This window comes from Lolium rigidum, chromosome 3 (assembly GCF_022539505.1).
Source record: "Lolium rigidum isolate FL_2022 chromosome 3, APGP_CSIRO_Lrig_0.1, whole genome shotgun sequence".
NCBI classification, from domain to species: domain Eukaryota; kingdom Viridiplantae; phylum Streptophyta; class Magnoliopsida; order Poales; family Poaceae; genus Lolium; species Lolium rigidum.
In genome coordinates this window covers 400051369-400065544 of record NC_061510.1, presented here as the reverse complement: position 1 = coordinate 400065544, position 14176 = coordinate 400051369, and the positions used below count along the sequence as shown (strand labels likewise).

The 14176-nt window shown below is 45.0% G+C and overlaps 1 protein-coding gene and 2 pseudogenes across 1 annotated transcript; all 3 read right to left on the bottom strand.

Moving 5' to 3' along the window:
- Window positions 1-267: 267 nt before the first annotated feature.
- Window positions 268-3906, bottom strand: LOC124697751 (annotated as a pseudogene).
- Window positions 3907-4065: 159 nt separating this feature from the next.
- LOC124697750 lies at window positions 4066-5066 on the bottom strand (annotated as a pseudogene).
- A 4531-nt stretch (window positions 5067-9597) lies between these two features.
- On the bottom strand, window positions 9598-13426 carry LOC124704608 (11-beta-hydroxysteroid dehydrogenase A-like). Its single transcript, XM_047236879.1, has 6 exons — window positions 13155-13426; window positions 11664-11856; window positions 10686-10771; window positions 10442-10573; window positions 10082-10246; window positions 9598-9979 (listed from the first exon to the last, which is right to left on the bottom strand). The coding sequence occupies exons 1-6, from the start codon at window positions 13350-13352 to the stop codon at window positions 9683-9685; spliced, it is 1071 nt and encodes a 356-aa protein (XP_047092835.1). The 5' UTR covers window positions 13353-13426; the 3' UTR covers window positions 9598-9682.
- Window positions 13427-14176: the final 750 nt, after the last annotated feature.

Sequence of the window (14176 nt, the reverse complement as noted above, 5' to 3'; positions counted from 1 at the left end):
AAATGGTAAGAAAGATAAAATACGAGCCTGTTTTATAACAAGAGTAATTACTCGTTGTTGTTTCATGGGTAATCTATTTATTCGTCTAGATAATATTTTGCTTGTTCACTAATAAATCTATTAATTAAAGTCAAGATTCTAAAATCAATTCATCTCCCGGGCCAATCCAAGGACGGCAAGGAAAAGGTTGTTTAGATTTAGGAAAAGGTTTTTTAAATTTACGAAAAGGTTGCTTGGATTTATGAAAGGGTTGTTTAGATGTACTCCTTACAACACAGGCCCTTGCCAGCAGGACGAATAAGCCTCACTGGCAGCCGTCGCCTCAGTACAGTAGCGTCGTAGGTGTTCGACAAGATCATCGATGTACCTCTCCTGGACCATCTCGTCCGCAAGAATCTGTTGCAGCTTCCTGGCGTTGCTTGCCAACACTTTCCCTTCATCGTCCACCATGACACGCCGCACTGCCGCGGCGACAGCGTCCCTCTCAAACGAGCTGTCGGTGTCCCTCGCCACCTCCACGCCGATCCCCTTCTCCTCCATGACCCGCGCGACGAGGGGCTGGTCGACGATGAACGGGAGCATCACCAGCGGGAGGCCGAACGCGAAGCTCTCCACGGTGGAGCCCCACCCACAGCCCACTGTGCGTCAGGAAGGCGCCGGTCGCGCCATGCGCCACTGCGCCAGCACCGCCACTTGCGGCACCCACCCCGTGCACACCAGCCCGCGCGCCCGCGTCCTCTCCTCGAACCCGTCGGGAAGCACCCCGCGCTCGCCCGTGTTGCCGCCGGAGTCGTACGGTCCAGCCGGCTTGCGTAGAGCCCACAGGAACCGCACGCCTGCGAGCTCCAGCCCGTGCGCGAGCTCGTGCAGGTTCTTCCGCGTGAGCGGCGCCTCGCTCCCCAGCGCGACGTAGATGACGGACCTGGGAGGCTGTTCGTCGAGCCACCAGAGAACCTCGTCTCTGTCGTGGGCGGCGACGACCGGCGGCAGCAGGACGCCAGCGGGGATGGCGGGCTTGTGGAGGAGGTCGGTGAGTAGCGCAAACATCCCGGGATCGACGACCCATTTTTCCGCCGGCGAGGAACGCGGCGAACGGTGCCGCGAGCCCGTCCATGGCCTTCTTGACGAGCTCGATCTTCTCCGGCGGCACGTCCGCGGTGGACTCTGCGCCGTCCGGCAGCCCGTCGACGCGCGGCAGCGGCATCGACACGAAGCGGAGGCGAGCAGCAAGGTGCGGTGGTACGGGCGGGAGCCTGGCGAGGTTCCGCGGCGTTGAGACGAAGGCGATGGCATGGCCACGAGCGGCAAGGCGCTTGGAGAGCTCGAGGAACGGTAGCATGTGACCGAAAGCCAGCCACGGGAACACAACCACCTCCATCCCGCCGCCTCCGGCTTCGATCTTTCGTTTGTGATTGGAGGGATCGGCGGCGACGATGGCACACGTGGGACGGAGGAGGATCGGAGCAAAATCAGTGAACTAATGGAGGAAGGATGAATCCATGGCGGCGGTCGAGTGTATTTATATCGTGCAGACCGCGACCGACCTCGCGCTTGTCGTGCCCGATTTTAAACTTGAATTTCTATGCGTCAATGTGTCAACTCAACCATCGGATCAGCTTGTCGTGCCTATTATAATCGAGGGTGAGTGTGCCCAGTGGAGAAGTGCAACTCCTAACATAGGAAGGTTCCCGCCACTATCTTTGCCATTGATTTGTTGGACATTCGTGCAAACATATATCTAGAAACAACCTTTCACCTCAAACTTTGATTTTTCACAACATCCCCTAGAATTTTCAGGTTTTCTATGTTAGACATGCTGCTTCATGAGGCAGCAACATTTTTCAGTAGTTCCACAAATTCAAAATTATCAGTTTTCACTGTAACTGCAATAAAAAAATAATAACTTTTCAACCGAAATGAAAATTTTGCAAGTTTCGTTATTTAACACAAACGAATTTTTTACAAGTTTCTTATTACATACTCCGTACTAGTTTTGTTTATCTCTTTTTTCAGCCAACACATAATAGCTTTTACTGTAACAAAACATAATGGCTTTCTTTTCCCTAAAATAGTTTATTGGAGATTCACATAAGATTTGTTTTCCCTATAATTTATTTTGGTCCAGAGCAAATTTTCACCAAATTAATTAACAAATTTTCACCAAAGCTTTATTTTCTCTAAAATAGTTCTATTTTTTCACCTGCCAAATCTTTTGTACAGGACCAAATCTGCCATGAAGCATCTTAAGAAAACATGAATCAAGATTTTTAGAAGATGCATAGTTTTATATAGGAGATTTATGAATAACTTGTAGAAGTTTCATAGTTTATATAAAATCCATGCATGTTTATTTCATGTTTCATCAAGATTCATACGGATTCATATTAAGACAGTAGATGCACACAGATTCATATTAGATTCACACACTTCATAGAAGATTCAAGAGGAGTGAAACAAAATTCAATCAACATAGATGCAGATTTCTATTTGCAACATGATTCATACAAGATCCATACAAAGGAAGTCATCGTGAACAAAAAAAAATACTGAAAACTGCATGAATCACACGAGATTCAGAAGATAAATGTAAAAAAAATTCAAGAAAAAAGAACAAAACATGTTTCGGCCCAGATCTGCCCGTTCCATGTAATCCTACTGCAGGAGGCGGCGGCGGGATGGAGAGGGCCGGCGCTCGGGCGAAGTGGTGCGCTTGGCGGTCGGCCGCGTCGCCCCGCGGGCCGCGGGTCGGCACCGGAGAGCACGGTGCCTAGGACCGCTGGTGCGCCGCTGCCGTGTCCCTCGTCGGCCCGTAGAGCGAGCGCTCGGGCGAAGTGGTGCACGAGGCGGTCGGCCGCGTTGCCCCGCGAGTCGGCACCGGAGAGCACGGCCCCCTCGAGGTCCGGCGCCTGTGGGCGTCAGGAGCGGGGCGGGTGGCGGTGGCGGTGGCTGGCGGCGGCGGGCAGAGGCGGTGGCTGGCGGGAGGAGGCGCGGGGGGCGGGGGGCGGGGGGCGGGCGGAGGCGGGGTCAGGGAGGGGTCGGTCGGGGCTGGGTGATTAGGGTTAGGTTGGGTGTTTTATAGTCCAGTGTGCGCTACGGAGATGATTTCGAATTTTCTAGGAGGCTAAAATGCAAATATGCCAAGACCATTGACTGGGTGGACTTTGCACGAATCTCCAACCTATGTGTGGTATAGATAGTACCGGGGTGCCTTCCTACATTAGAGAAATCCGCACTCGTGCCCAGTGCCCAATGACAAGGTTTTGGTCAGGTCAAAAAAAAAAACATGACAAGGTTTTGGTTACCGGATGAATTATCACGGTTAACGCCCGGTAAACCGTTTTACCGAACCCTCCTAGCAAATTCTTTTACAGGCCAAAGTAGCGGATTAGTTCAAGCGGATCAATCTCTATAAAGGTAACAAGGTGTCTACTGTATACTCAATAATTGCAAACACCTTTTCGCACTCGTTAGATAAAGTTCTGTGTAATGCAGATCGTTAGGTCGAATCGTGTTGACCAATTATTATTTTTCAATCACCTTAAGACTTAAAATGCAAATAAAATACATCCACGAAACTCGAACCTCCTGGTAAATTATTTTACCGGCCAAAAAATACCGGATTAGTTCAAGCGGATCAATCTCTATAAAGGTGTCTACTGTATGCTGAATAATGACAAGCACCATATCGCACTTGAAGGTACAATTCCGTGTAGTACAAATCGTTAGGTCCAAATCCTCTATGTAGGAGTCTACTGTATACTGAATAATCACAAGCACCATATGGCACTTGAAGGTACAGTTCGTTAGGTCCAAATCCTCTTGACAAATCCTTTTGATTAGCTTAAGACATAAATGCAAATAAAAAAAAGAGTTAAGTCCATTTTAAACCTTGTACTTGTAGGCCATAGCTAAATCAAACCCCAAACTTACAATCCCTAAAGTTAGCACACTTAATTTAGCAATCCCAGTCTAATTCCAACCTTTGTTCCCTTCCAAACGTAGATTGCCGATGGGAAAAAACCTGCTGCTTGGATCAGTTAGTTTGAGGCTTTGGTTGATTCTCTTTCATTCTTTTGTTGAACGGCCCAGTCCTAGCAGCCAAGTCAGTATGTAAGGAGCCTCTGCCCTTGGTTTTTCTCTGCTTGTGCGACTCAGCCGCGACGACCTTGGCGATGAGCAGATGAGCGCTGCCGCCAGCGACGATCGTGACAACAAGAGCCCGGCCTTGGCAAGCAGCTTCTCCATCGCATCGAGGGAGCACACTGGTACTACACCTCCCCAGTGCCCAGCTACAGGAACACCTTGGCCAACTCCAGCTTCTCGAGCGTCAGGCGGGTGGAGTCCATGGTCATGTTGAGGACCTTGAGAGCGAGGGCAACGGCATCCTCGCGGGTGATGCCGCCGCGGTAGTCCTTCTTGAGCATGGACTGGGAGGCCTGGCTGGCACCGATGGCGGCGGCCTTCCACCTGGGTAGTTGCCGGAGGGGTGGAGGCCTCCGAACTGAGTGTAGCCGTGCTTGGTGTCATAGAGGGACTGGACGAGCTGCTCGACGGCGATGGACTCCTGGTAGGCGAGCACGTAGCGCCGGGCGTGGAGGCGGGTGGTGTTGACGAGGACCACGCCGCCCATCGCGAGGATGCGATCGAGGGTCGAGCCGGCGTTACTGATCGCCTCCACTGCGTACTCCACTTGGTGTAGACGGCTCTCCGGCCGCCGCCGCCACACGCACTCCTCTGCTCTCGTGAATCCTCTTTCCCCAAATTAGGAAGCCCAACTCGAACCGTGATTCTTCAACGAGCCGGTCAAGCCCAACCTGGCAGTGGGCCTGCTCAAGTCAACAATCCCAGGGTTTAACTAGCCACGTCAGCAAATTTCTACTAAAACGGACCAAAGGTTGGAATTAGACTAGGATTGCTAAGTTGAGTGTGCTAACTTCAAGGATTATAAATTTGGGGTTTGATTTAGCTATGGCCTACAAGTACAAGGTTTAAAATAGACTTAACTCTAAAAAAAAATACAGCCATAAAACTCGAATCTCTGACCTCCTCTAAGGGTGGTACCCCATCCTTAAAGCTAACGTGATAGCTTTAAGGATTTTAGCTTTATTAAGTCAATAAATACATTAAATTCAAAATTTGTTCGAAAATTTCGTCTGAAATAAATTTCAATTCTTTTCAAATAAATTCAAACCATTTAATTTTGGATTATTTTAACTTTTGATTAATGTGCGGTATTTTCCGGGTAACCCAAAATACTTACCCCCTCTGGTATTTTTTTAAATCCAGCTGCCAAAACCTTACCACTGCCCAACTAAGCTTTTCAGACAAAGAAGTTTTGGTAGAGGAGGGATTGCATTACTTAACGTCCAAAATGATCTCACATCATCGGCGGAGGGCTCATGTGAGTCGTGTGCCCGGTGGATCTCCTGGGATCCGGTCGGTTTTCGTGTTCATTGGTGTGATTTCAGATCAGTCTCTTCCGATTTATGGTTGTCATCTTTGGCGACGGTTGCTGCTCTGGCGCACTGGTTCTTTGGGGCCTTAGCACGACTACTTCTCATTTGTCTACTACATTAGGCTCTACTATGACAAACTTTGCCCGACTCCGGTGATGGAGGGGTGAGGACGGCGGCGCGCCTTAGGCTCGCGTCAATGTTTGTAGTCGTCGTTAGGTGGTTCGAAGGTCTACTTGTATTTTTTATTACTTTTAGATCTGATTGTACTTCTAATGATGATTATTAATAGATTGGCGGAATTTTCGCAAAAAAATAAATTTTGAATTCAGAAAAACTTTTTTTTACTATTAAGGTAAAACTTGTGGTAGTGTCACAGCTTAGATGACGTCACACTTCAGTGTGGCGGAATTTTTGGTTGAATTAGTTTGCATCTGTGAGGATGAAACACATCCTATGTTAGTTGGAGGTGATTTTAATATTATTAGATGCCAAGAAGAAAAGAACAATGATGATTTCAATACCCATTGCCCTCTTATTTTTAATACTATAATTGAGAGTCTCAATTTGCAACGATTAGTCCCTCGGGCTGACAATTCCCTTGGGGAATCACAGAAAGAGGTCAACATATGGAAAATTGGACTGCATTTTGGCAATTGTCTAGTGGGACAAAAATTTCCTTGGGGATCTATAAGAGCCTTGCCTCGCAGGTTCTGATTGTACCCCCTCTGTATTACATTCGACCAACAAGCACATATTGGAAATAAGGCCACATTCTCTTTTGAGTTGGCATGGCTGAAAATGGGAAGGTTTCTTTGAAATGGTTGCAAAAGAGCGGCCATCTACGAAGGAACTACTCCAATGGAGTGGTGGCAAAATAAGGTACGTCACGTGCGCCGATTTTTTAGGGAATAGGCCCGTAATCAAAGTGGCATCTATAAGCAAGAAAGAGAGCGATTACTAAATGCTATTGATATTGTTGATCGCAAATCTGAAAGTGTCCCTTTTAACGAAACAAAAAGAAATAACTTGTGCGAGATTAATGATACAAATAGCTAAATTAAAGCATGATGAGGAGTCCAGGTGGACTCAACAGAAAAAAGTTAAGCATGTTAAAGAGGGTGGCGGTAATACACACTTACACCTAATTGCAAACGACAAGCATAGGGGGAAATTATCTTTCAGCTGGAACAAGAGGAGGGCATGATAATTGGCTAATGTGAAAGTGTACATATCTGAATACTGTAAAATTTTGCTCATACCACCATCCAACAACAGTGTTACTATCATCGAGACGGAAAACAAGGATATCCCCCTGTTGTTGACTACTGAAAATGCGATTTTCCGCATCTGATTTTATAGAAAAAGACATACATGATGTAAAGAGTTCAATTAGAAATTCGAGAAGACTCTAATACAAGATTTGATGGATATGTTTGATAGTTCGCAAAAGTAAGAACTCCCTCTGTTTCATCTAAACTACGAGACAACAATTTTATTACCTAATAAAGAGAATGGAATACAAATACAACAATATAGGCCGATTTGTTTGCTTAATCCCAGTTTCAAAGTGTTCACTAAGGTAGGGACAAACCGCATAACAGTGTCAGTCCAACTCAAACGGATTTCATGCATGGTAGACAGATTTTTAGAAAGAGTGGTATTTCTTAATGAACCTGTCCATGAACTTCATAGAAAGAAAATAATTGTTTCTTATTTAAAATAGATCTTGATTTTTTTTACGATAAAGTTAAATGGATTTGTTTTACAACTAGCATTGCGACTGAAAGGTTCCAATCCTAATTGGTGCTAGTGGCTACAACATTACGTTGAGAAGAGTAGTGTGGGGATAAGAGTGAATGATTACATATGTCATTATTTGTAAACTAAAAAGGGTTACACCAGGGCGACCATTTGTCCCCTATTCACTTTGATATCATTGCGGATACACTAGCCATTCTTATTGCAGAGTCCAAAAAGGATGGTCAAATAGATGGGATTATATAAAATGTTATGGAGGAGTATCTATTTTAGAATATGCAGATGACACTATTATTTTCTTGGAGCATGATGTGGTAAATGCTCTTAATATGAACCTCATTATGTGCATATTTGAACAACTATCTACTTAAAGATTAATCTTGATGGGAGTGAAATTTTCTGCTTTGGTAGACCAAAGGATATGGAAGAATAATACATAATCTTATCTAGTTGGGAGGTTGTGTATCTTCCGTTTAGATATCTTGGAGTCCATATTCACTGCCGCAAACTCAAAAATGGTGAAAGGGAACCATTGGCGGACCACTTCAAAAATAAATTAAGAAATTGGATTGCAAAACAAACTCTTGTTATTTTGTTCCACAAGTCTACCATTGTTTATGTTATGCTTGAAGGAAATACCTAAAGGGTGAGGAAGATAATATACTTCTTTAGATCTCACTTCTTTTGGCATAGTAATGGCCATGAAAATAAGTTTAGATTAAATAAATGGAACAATATTTGTAAATAAAGTACTAGGGTGGGTTGGTATTTAAGGTTTTAGAAATTAAAGATATATGTTTACTTAGCAAGTGGCTATTTAATGCTAAATGAAGAGGGTGTATGGAAAGAATTAATATGCAACAAATAGCCACACTTCAAAACCTTATCTCAGGTTCCAAGCAAACCAACTGACTCGCCAGTTTTGAAGGGACTCTTGAATGTCAAAAATGACTTCTTCCATGGAGGATCCTTTGAAATTGGTAATGAAATGAACAATCGGTTATGGGAAGACATTTGGTTAGGAGATAAGCCTCTGAGTGAGCAATACCCATCCATATATGATATTGTATAACAGATGAATGTGACTATATCAAATTTAATGTCCACAGTTCCTCTGAAAATAGCATTTTGGATGGCTTTGACAGGAATAAAAGAGATAGATGATAACATTCAGTTGAGCACCTCATGCATGTCCAATTATCCATCCAACATGATGTTATTAAATGGATACTAGCACCGACCGGTAAGTTTTCGGTTAAATCTATGTACCATAATGCTCATACTCATTTTATTTGCAAATACATATGGAAGATCAAGGTACCACTTAAAATCGGGATTTTTATGTATTTCCTTCATTAAAAAACGGAACTCTTCCGCATAGCAGTTTGGGCAAATGAAACTTGAATGAGTATACAAAGTGATATTTTGTGATCAAGATGAAGCAATACTACATTTATTCATATCATGCCCTATTGCTGAGATTCTATGGCACATTGTACACATGACTTTTAATATAACCACCAACCAATATTGCAAATTTATTTGGCAATTGGTTGCATGGGGTGGAAAAGAAACGAAAATCTCACACTAGAGTGGATGTATGTGAATTGCTATGGGATATTAGGGATGTATGGAATCATTTTATCTCAAAAAACATTTTCCCATCATTTATGCATGTTATGCCTTTGGTGACAAAGGATTAATTTATGCATGTTATGCCTTTGGATACCAATTGGATCCATATGTGGTCAAATCTGCAGTCGGAGGAGGAGCGTGAGAACATGTATTTTGGATGCAACCATTTGGTACCGGCATCACAAGATATGTATAGCCCATACAAGGGACGAGTTGTGTCCATTATGTGGATCCCGGAGTCGGGGACCCATGTAAAGTTCACCAGTCCCGCTGCTAGGTTTCTGTAGAGCGTTGTCCGAGAGGCTTTAGGCCCTAAGTGGTAGGCCCAAGATCGGAGAGCGGAGGCGCTTATTCTAGTTGATGTTTGCTGCCATGTCTTGGACTCTTTGGAAAATTTGTAACAAGAAGGTTATTAAAAGAGCCTTCCTACGATGCATTGATGACTCTATTTTCAAATTGTTGGCGCTTTGCAGCAGTGGTACCCTCTCTGTAGACAATGGGATAGTGAGCGACTGGATGCTATGCTTCGAGACTTGCATATGCCGCGTCGCCTCCCTTCCCCATCCTGTCGTTGAGCTGCTTCGCCTTGCCCTAGGAGTGCGTCCTATTTTGTGTTGTTTATGTTGGGCTTTGTTGTGATGATAGCCCACCATACTGTTTTTTTCTGCTTTAACTTGGTCGCGAAGATGTATACTTATGGTTGATTTATTTACAAAGCTGAACGAAAGCATGTTTTAAGGAGAAGTGCTAAAGGACAACTCATCATTTCCAACTTTCATTTAATAGTAATGATAACTTCTTGCTTAACAGACCCGTGCATACATTCTTCATGGCTAGTTTTTGTTCATGACTTGGGAGTGGATGGTCTCTGGCTGGTACAAAGAGGACTTCTTGCCACCGAACGCCATAAGAACCTTCTTGCTGAGGGTGTCACCGTCCTTGTCGCCGGACTTGGAGACGTAGAACGCTCGGGAGAACCAGTCGACGACCTCCGGCGCAGCACACATCATCATGTGGAATGGCCAATACCACCCCGGCCAAGTGACGTAGTCGTCGCCCCGCCGCACACTCGCCACCACCACCTCCGCCAACGTCTCTGTCTTCCCGACAGGAAAAGGCCCCACATTTATCTGCAATTATGCCCAAAATTATATACATTGATCAATTCACCGGCCGGCTGGTCATCAAGAACACAAGCTATCTAATGATGAAAGGCATATATGTATATGTACATCGCGGGCTTCCTCGTCGATGCCGACATTGCCGTCCTTCTGGATGCCCTTGCCCATAGTGAGGTTGGATTCCACGTAACCCGGCATAAGGATGGTGATGCGTACATGCGACCCGAGCTCCGACCTCAACGTCTCATAGAACCGTATCACCGCGCCTTTGCTTGCCTACAAGCACATTGATGAGAATGTTAGATTTCCTCCAACACGTACTAAGTACTACTTCAGTCTCCAGATTTAGACAAATCTCAGATATATATATTTATAAACGAAGTGAGTACCAATGATTCAAAGTGAGTAAAGAAAAAAGGTGACCACAATAAAGATGTTGGGTGAGCTGAGTGAGAAGTTAGTCTGTCGTACGTTGTAGAAGCTCATCCTAGCCACTGGGACTCTGCCGGCGATCGAGGACGTGACCACGATGTTGCCACGGCTGGCTTTCAGGTAGGGCAAAGCGAAGTATGTCGGGTACACCGCGCCCCAGAAGTTGAGGTCCTATAAATGTATGCAGAAAGAACATGAAAACTATACTGCTTCTATTGTGACTTAAACAAATTATTGCTGATAATATCGTTTTGTGTATGTCTCTCGATTGAATGTTGCTTACAATGACGCCGTGGAAGGCCGTTATGTTCGTGATCTCCTCGAAGAAGCAGCTGGACCACACTCCTGCGTTTGCCACCAGGTGATTCACTGCAGATCGATAGAAACGAGTGAGGAATTAGCTAGTCTGAAACTAGTTATTACTGCTTGATTAATATGTTCGATAAAAGTTATTTTTGCTTGATACCACTAGAAGCTCGAATCATACAACTTTTAAAGTTGAAACTTTGCAGTTCACTAAAACATTTGAGATAGAATGTGGGGAAAATAATTTGGGATTATTATGACATCAAATATATATTTAAAAATGTTTTTTCAATTTTAAATATTTGAAAATTTAAAATTGCACAAAAAGTTCTGGACTATTTTTGGGAGAGAGTATTTTCGAACAGTTTGACTTTAAGATCGCCGGTATACTCAAAATGACATGCCGTACGCTTGGTTACTAAAAGTAGGTTCACCTTACTGAGACATTCAATTGGCAAGCAGTAGGTCCACCCGCTCGCTCGGTACAAACAACTGTAATTACTCCCGTCAGCAAGACTAGGACTACTAGCTGTGGTACACACTCCCATCAGCAAGAATAGATGTTGTACTAATCGCATAGTATTATTGTTAAGAACATCACATCACCGCTCTTGATAGCAATTTTCTTTATATAACGTGAACTAATCACATATTGTTGTCGTTATCTGACGCATACTAGTATCCCAATTGTCAACTGTACTCCCGCCCGTTAGCCTCTTCCTCTTTTTAAATTGTTATTATGGATTATAAGGTATATCTTATTTATTATCCTTTTTTTCTTTGCTATATTTTCTCTCTTTTATTCTGTCTATAAAACTATTGGCACATGCACTAATACTGAGAAGAGTAATTGATTTTTTGGTCCTAGCAAATTGGCTCTTGGGGCGTTAAAACTAACAAAATAGTGGTGAAATGAACACCAACGCGTCTAAGCTTGTGGGGCGGAGGTACTCACATTTTCCGAAGTGCGCGACAGTCTCCTCGACAGCCCGCTTGGCCTCGTCGACGTTGGTGATGTCGGCCGGCACCACCAGCGTATCCGGCGCGCCGAGCTCGCGCGCCGTCTTGGCCACGGCTCGCAGGGCGATCTCCGTCCGAGCTACCAGCGCCACACATGCGCCCTTCCTCGCGTACTCGTACACCAGGTGCTGCAAATGAAACACGATTGAGAAGGCAAAGGCGTGAATCAGTTAATTTTAGGCCTTGCGCATATTAGATTAAAAAAAGGAACGCATGGGTAGTAGAAGGAACATATATAACGGTTTCATTGATTTTCATATACCGATAATTTGGTGATTCGGCAGCATGAAACTTCGATGAAAAAAGTGATTGCCCAACATACACGCATTAGCTTTGTGCCCTAGCATGATGAGATTCTAGCGTGCACTGTTTTAACATGTTTTATTGTGTTTAAATTGAACATGGATTTCTAAAATTTAATAAAAACAAACAAAATTGAGAACACGAATCGTAAAGCAGAGAATGCATGGTAGAAGCATGCATGTGATCTACTCTCTCCGTCTCATCAAAGTTATCTTAACTTTAACCAAATTTAGATGCATCTAGCTGCTTTTTACTAGGTATTTAAATTTTAAAAAGTCAAGACGGGACGGAGGGAATAGCATGATCCGTCCCCGTTAGTTTACGCAAATAGCTCGTGACCACCGTCACATAATTGATGGTGGTATTTACTCCGGTGACTGCGTAGTCACATGCATCTGGTGGTGGACACGTATGGCTGGCAACATCAGCATGCAGTGCACGATAACTGCTGCTGTCCTGCATCTCACTTGTGTCGCAAGTTTCCAGGAGACCGATGGAAGGGGTAGACGGTGAGAATTCAATACGGCCGGCCGGCACTGGCCAGGGAACCGGGAATGGCCCCGAAGGGCCGGGAACTGCATTTACTCAGGCAGCGAGAGTACAGAATTGCTATTCCTACTCCACTCCAACATACACGTCACCATACATAGGACCAGTACTATATCTTGCATCGTAGAGTATACTCCATGGCAATGAGCATGGAGTATATAGCTACCCGTAGCTTTCAGTCCTTCACGGTGGTACGTATATACTCCAGGTTATCGTCTGTTGTTTATCGTATTTGGTTGTAAACTAAGTAATATCTGTTGTCGGCAAATATTAATATGATTCAGAAGACAGATCAAACTATCATCGCTAAATCACTCTCTTGTACATCAAAGACACGCCAACTTTATACGTATGTAACTACTAAAATTCTAAAATACCCAATTCATTCCACAAAAGGCACACCATGGAACCGCGCGTATCCGCCATACTTGAATGGAGAAGAAACATAATGAACTGTACGACGAACGGTACATGCAGGTAGGGAAGACGTCTTCGCCGGTGACGAGGACGACCTTGCCGCGGAGGTCCTCGCCGGTGACATAAGAAACATAAGAAACATAATGAACTGACTGACCTCGCCGATGCCGGAGGAAGCGCCGGTGACGAGAACGACCTTGCCGCGGAGGTCCTCGCCGGAGACGAAGGGCCTGACCAGCAGCCTGTAAACGAGGCGGCAGACGAAGGCGACGGGGAGGTAGGCGAGAAGCACCAGCGCCAGCCCCACATGCATGAAGCAGCTGAGGAACCCGTTCGTCATGGCTTGCCTCGCCATTGCTAGGGAGGCAGGAAGCTTTGGCTGGGTTGGCAAGCTCGATCAGGTGGAGGAGAGAAGGCCGGAGAAGGTGAGTGCCTTGTGGCCGGTGTGTGTGTGTATTTATGGCCCCGGCGGCACGCGCATGGAGTGCCAGTATGGCGTTTGAGCGGTTGACCGAAGTGATGGGTGGGTGGGGGTCGCTGCACTGACAAGGCCACGAAACTAGGATGTTTAAGATTTTGGTGCAATGCCGGTGGGAGGAAATTCGTCGGTTATAATGGGTCAATCGCTTTCGCATCCCATGCTAGAGTGCCAGTAACCAGAGTGATTACTCATGCGTAACGCCTTCAATCAGTGGTTTACTCGTGGTCTGCCCATGCTAACATGGGGTCACTGCATCTAATAGCTGGTCAAAACTTGTGTTGGGTCTGCCCATGCTAACATTTGCGTCAGCTTCTCACAATATTTGCGTAGCACTGTAAACGGATTACTCGTTCGAGCCAGGCCCGTATGGCAAGCAAGTGCAGAGTGTGCAATGGCACAGGGCCTCCAAAAATTTAGGGCCCCAAATTTGTCTTTAATAGGGTTAATCAAGATACTAAATTCTGCATTAACCACTAGAGAATGCTTCACTTCCCCTCACACATCCCAACTACTAACGCCAACTAGTCGCCACCTCACCTCAGACCACGTCTCTCTGTGTCTACTACTAGTACTATCTCAATTCTCACCTTTAATTATCGCATTAAGTTTTTGACAGAATTAAGGTCTCTCCTTTCCTTCGAAGAGCAAGAAAGAATTGACCTCTAAATTACCCTTTTTGTTTTTTGTATTGCCTAAGC

Bases quoted from the DNA above. Each gene is read 5' to 3' on its own strand.
- LOC124704608 (XM_047236879.1), bottom strand. From the start codon at position 13,352: ATGGCGAGGCAAGCCATGACGAACGGGTTCCTCAGCTGCTTCATGCAT. The intron at 11,857-13,154 runs GTCAGTCAGTTC...TTTCATTTGCAG, and splicing joins CTTCCTCCGGCATCGGCGAG to CACCTGGTGTACGAGTACGC. The intron at 10,574-10,685 runs GTAAGCAACATT...ATACATTTATAG, and splicing joins CGGCCTTCCACGGCGTCATT to GACCTCAACTTCTGGGGCGC.